At 40.9% G+C, this 4,784-nt stretch overlaps 1 protein-coding gene across 1 annotated transcript in view; it reads left to right on the forward strand.

Moving 5' to 3' along the window:
• PTCH1 (patched 1) overlaps positions 1-4,784 on the forward strand; it is a 36,860-nt gene that overhangs the window by 22,517 nt on the left and 9,559 nt on the right. The window contains 3 exon segments of the mRNA XM_009073597.1: positions 338-480; positions 2,399-2,582; positions 4,053-4,327. Of these exon segments, the coding sequence (XP_009071845.1) occupies positions 338-480; positions 2,399-2,582; positions 4,053-4,327 (602 nt within the window).

Below are 4,784 nucleotides of genomic sequence, written 5' to 3' on the forward strand. Positions count from 1 at the left end.
AATTTGCCATGAGGGGCAGGCAGTTTACACCAGTGCACAATGGCTCTGCAGCTTGCAATCTCTGCTGGTCTGCACACCATGGGAGGACTTCTCCCTTGGATTTTCGTGCTTCCCCTGCCTTTCTTTGGACACAATACTGGACATGCAACTGGTACTTTTATCTTTCCACACACTGGCAGTGAATGAGAAAGAGTGAATTTAGGAGGCAGCAGGTGGATAATTTTCATCCTGATTAGCTTTATGAGTAAGTCATTATTTTTTCTCCTTTTGAAATTTGTTTCTGAGTGATTACTTACCTGCTTGTTCTGTCTTCCCCTTGCTTCTCTTAACTCTTCAGGACTTCAGGATGCTTTTGACAGTGACTGGGAAACTGGGAAGATCACTTACAACAACTATAAAAATGGATCTGATGATGCTGTTTTGGCTTACAAACTCCTGGTACAAACAGGCAACCGTGCAAAGCCCATTGACATCAGCCAGGTAGTGTTTCAGCGTCCATGCTGGTTTACACAGCAATATACAAGTCATCAGGAGTGGGGGGAGGTGCAAAGAACATGTTGTAGTGTCTTTTTTTTCCAACTTGAGATTCTGAATGTCTGAGTAACACCTTACTTGCATGACCTCCCTGACTTTGCTGAAGTTACTCGTTTGCTGCAGTCTGGCCTGTGTTGTGAAGTGTTGAAAATCAACATTGGGAATGCCAGTCCTTGATTATTACTGGTTGGTGTGCTCCTGTGTGAGGCACACTCAGTTTCCATTGAATTGCTGTGAAAAATGCTTCCATGCATCTGTAGGTAGATGGAGTCCTATGCCAGACATTTGCAATTATTACGTTTGTTCCTACTGGCTTAAGCAAAACATACATTTAAAAACCATGTTGAGGAGTGATAGAGGATGGAGACTGAAATCATTACATGCAGTATCATATTCTATTGGCATCATCACTAAATGCATCTAAACTGTTACAGAACTAAGAGTGGCAGTTGTTAGAGTTGCCTAAATAAAATGTGCCTAGGTCACCACAGCATATGACTGTGTTTGCTGTAGCCGTTGGTAGATGGAAATACATTAGATGGGACTAAAATTAGATTTCAAACCTTGAGGAAGAAATTCTGCAATAACCTAACTTCTCACTGAGAGTCGTCATTGACTCACACTGCTTTGAGGCAGAAAAATAGTCTTTCTAATGAGCTTCTTGGCAGATCTGCTTATTGTCTTCCTTTTTTCTCTCTGGCATTAAAGGGGACAGATTTATGGAGTACCTTGTTCAAAGTTACCATGGTGTGTGAAACACACTGCTGTATAGCAACATGCAACATGCTGTCAGGTCTGAATGAAGCTTCAGCTATGAATTAGGCAAAGAAAGGGAGTTGAAGAGAAAACCTTCAGTGAGGTTTTGTTTAGCAGAGTGTACCAGGTATGCTGTGGAACAAATGCAATTGGACTGCAGCTGCTGATATAATTTCCTGTGCCTGGGAGGGAGAAAAGTGTGGTGCACCCACAGGGGCTGAGCGCTGTACTGTGCAGTTCCAGAGACAGCTTGAAGACATACAGTTGTTGCATATCCTGTGGACTAATTGAATCCAGATCCTTGGAATCCAACTTTTTTTTTTTTTTAACTGCTGTCACTGTTGTTTTTCATTTCATTAAAAAGACCTGGAACTGGAGCTGAGCCAGAATTTTAAATAAACAAAACAAAAACCCCCAGTAATACTTTTCACCCGTGGAGTCCTCTGTCAGAGCTCTAGCTGTCCAGGATTTGGCTACAGAACCCTGGAAGTGTACCACTGCTGTTACTCCACAGATGCATTTGCCCACAGTGACCCAAATAACACAGGGCACTCATCTGCTTTCTTGACGCTGGGCATTTTCTGAATACATAGGTCATAGGAGGCAAGTGTTAGCAAAATTTATACAGATGTTGTTTTATTTTTATAGCTCTCCTCCATTTACTGGGTGGCATTTCCTTCAGTGTTAACAACAGAGGTTAACTGCACACAGACATGTATAGGGACTCTTGCCAGGTTTTCTTTCCGTGTCTTTAAATATGTTTCTCCAACTTGGTTGTTTTTCACTCTTGGCTGCAGTCTTTCAGAATTTGTATTTAATTGGTTGAGTCTATTCTGGAACCATCTGCTGATTTAGTGGTTATTGTAAATATTATATGAGTACTAATTTATAAATAACCACTGTCACTGTAATTTTTTAAAGGTTTTGTTTTCATTGTGAAACAATAGTTTACTGATAAGTCGCTTCAAGTGAAGACTCATGCTCTCTTCCTTTCCCCCTCCTATACGTGTGCTGCATCTCCAGGCCATTTGCTTGAAAGCATTAAGGCAAGAGCCCCGAAAGCAAAACTCATTCTGAAAGACCTCTAATTTTTTTTTCCATTTTGCAGTTGACTAAACAGCGTCTGGTGGATGCAGATGGAATCATTAACCCAAATGCTTTCTACATCTACCTGACAGCCTGGGTTAGCAATGACCCTGTGGCCTATGCTGCCTCGCAGGCCAACATCCGCCCTCACCGCCCGGAGTGGGTCCATGACAAAGCAGACTACATGCCAGAAACACGGCTGAGAAGTAAGTAGCATTTCATCTTAAGGTCTTTCAGTTTAAGTGAGTGCCCCCACTCCTTCCTTCAAGCACTAGTAACTCTGCAAGTGGCACAGGACTCAGAAGTGTGAGCAGGACAATACATTGAGTTACTCCATAGTCTTAGGAGATCCAAGCACCAATGCAACTGTGCAGGGCTTTATCATGTTGAAAAACAGAACAGTTTAAAGCTCTAAATATTTATGGTAAGCGTTGCTTTTTTAGTGTACCCTGATAGTTCTGTCTGTGAGAGAAATACGGAGATTGCATGAAACTCCTGCTTAAGTCATTCTGAAATTTCATCACTGAGATTCTATCATGTTTGCCCTCCATTCTTAATACCTATGAGATGTTTATCAAGGTAACTCATATGCTAAGCTACCAACACTGATATGGTACAAGAGCTGCTTAATTATGGGAGAAGTCCCACTTCACACCATTCAGTGTTTTCCTGAGCACTGGTACCAGTTCTCCTTGTTCTGCCTCAGCTTTCAGTTTATTGGGAAGATTGCTAGTTGGACACGAGTGGCGATGGCGAGAGGGTGTATAGGGGAGGACTGGTGTGCTTGGAAATGTGGTTGGATAACCAGCTAGCCATGCTTCAGTGTATCTGAATGCTAGAGCTTTGTGGCAGTCAGCCAACTCTTAATGAAAATTTATAGTTGAGATTATAATAGGGCAAATCATGTTAAGCAAGTCGACTGGATGACCCTGCAGGGTCTGGAACACACAGCGACAGTAACCAAATGTGTGTTGTAGAAGCTCTTTTTTAACCTTGTGATAGAGTAGACTTTGAATTGCATTCAAAAAGAAGTATGGAGAGTGTTGGTTTCTCAAATTACTAAAGGATTAAAAGTTATGTATGTCCTCAGTAAACTATTACTTATATATTAGGTTTTTCCCCCCCAGTAATTTCCATCAGTAACAAAACATGGAGTTTCTCAAAAAAAACCAACCTGAACGAGCCCCGTTTTTCTCTAGTTTTGTGTCAGTGGACCTCAGTTAATCTCAGGGAAATGGCCTGTGATTTCAAAGAAACTGCACTGGCATAAATGAGGATCATTTGGTTAAAATGTTTAAATTATGTGATCTTCTACTTTATATTGCAGTTAGGGATTTTTGACCAGGTATTCAATAAAAACCACTATAACACCAATGAGGATTAAATACATGTATTGAAAGTTATGTGTTAAATTATATATAATTGTTTGGGGAGTTGATGTAGGCTGTGCTCATCCCGTTGCACTGCATGATAAAATATAATAATCTTGTGTACTGCTTCCACTGTCTGTTTATTGGGGAGTTTGTAAAATGCCCCTCCTTCCAATGCAGTAAAATTTAAATTCACCACCTTTAAGCCTTTTCCTGTGGAGAACAAAGTACTTTGTTCACTGTGCTTTCTGTGTATCTTCTTCCCAAACACACATTTTAACACTGCTGTCATTTTCCTAGTTCCAGCAGCTGAGCCCATAGAATATGCTCAGTTTCCTTTCTACCTCAATGGATTGCGTGAAACTTCTGACTTCGTGGAGGCTATTGAGAAAGTGAGAGCTATCTGTAGCAACTACACCAGCCTGGGGATAGCAAGCTACCCGAATGGTTACCCCTTTCTGTTTTGGGAGCAGTACATTGGACTTCGTCACTGGCTGCTCTTATCCATTAGTGTGGTTTTGGCTTGCACGTTTCTGGTGTGTGCCCTCTTCCTCCTAAACCCCTGGACAGCTGGGATCATTGTAAGTTTATTATAAGGGTCTTTGTTGAAGTCAAATTCCTTTCAGCATAGCTCTTGCTGTAGTCGGGAAGGTTTTGTTTATGTCTGGGCCTCTGGTGGAGTATGTATATTGCATCATTCATTATATATTTTTTCAACTTGAGGGGGTAGGGTTCATGCTAAAGGTACAAACCTTAATAACCTTAATCTTCTGGCCACCTTTTTTGCAGCTTTAAAGGTTTCTTATAAAGATAACAAACTCTTGCCCTTGCTCAGATGCACATGAACATAAGAAAGACACAAAGGAAAATTAGGAGGTTTATGAAGTTAATTTCTAATTATATATTCCTTCTCCCCTTTTGTCAGACATATTTATTTTTCAAGGCAGTTGCTTGTGACTTAACTTGCCTGTAAATTTTCCCACTGATTTCTGCATGCAGTCTTTCTGGAAAAAACCTGAAATGGTTATGTTGCACGGT

The sequence above is a fragment of the Acanthisitta chloris genome, unplaced genomic scaffold, assembly GCF_000695815.1.
Source record: "Acanthisitta chloris isolate BGI_N310 unplaced genomic scaffold, ASM69581v1 scaffold25934, whole genome shotgun sequence".
Lineage (NCBI taxonomy): Eukaryota > Metazoa > Chordata > Aves > Passeriformes > Acanthisittidae > Acanthisitta > Acanthisitta chloris.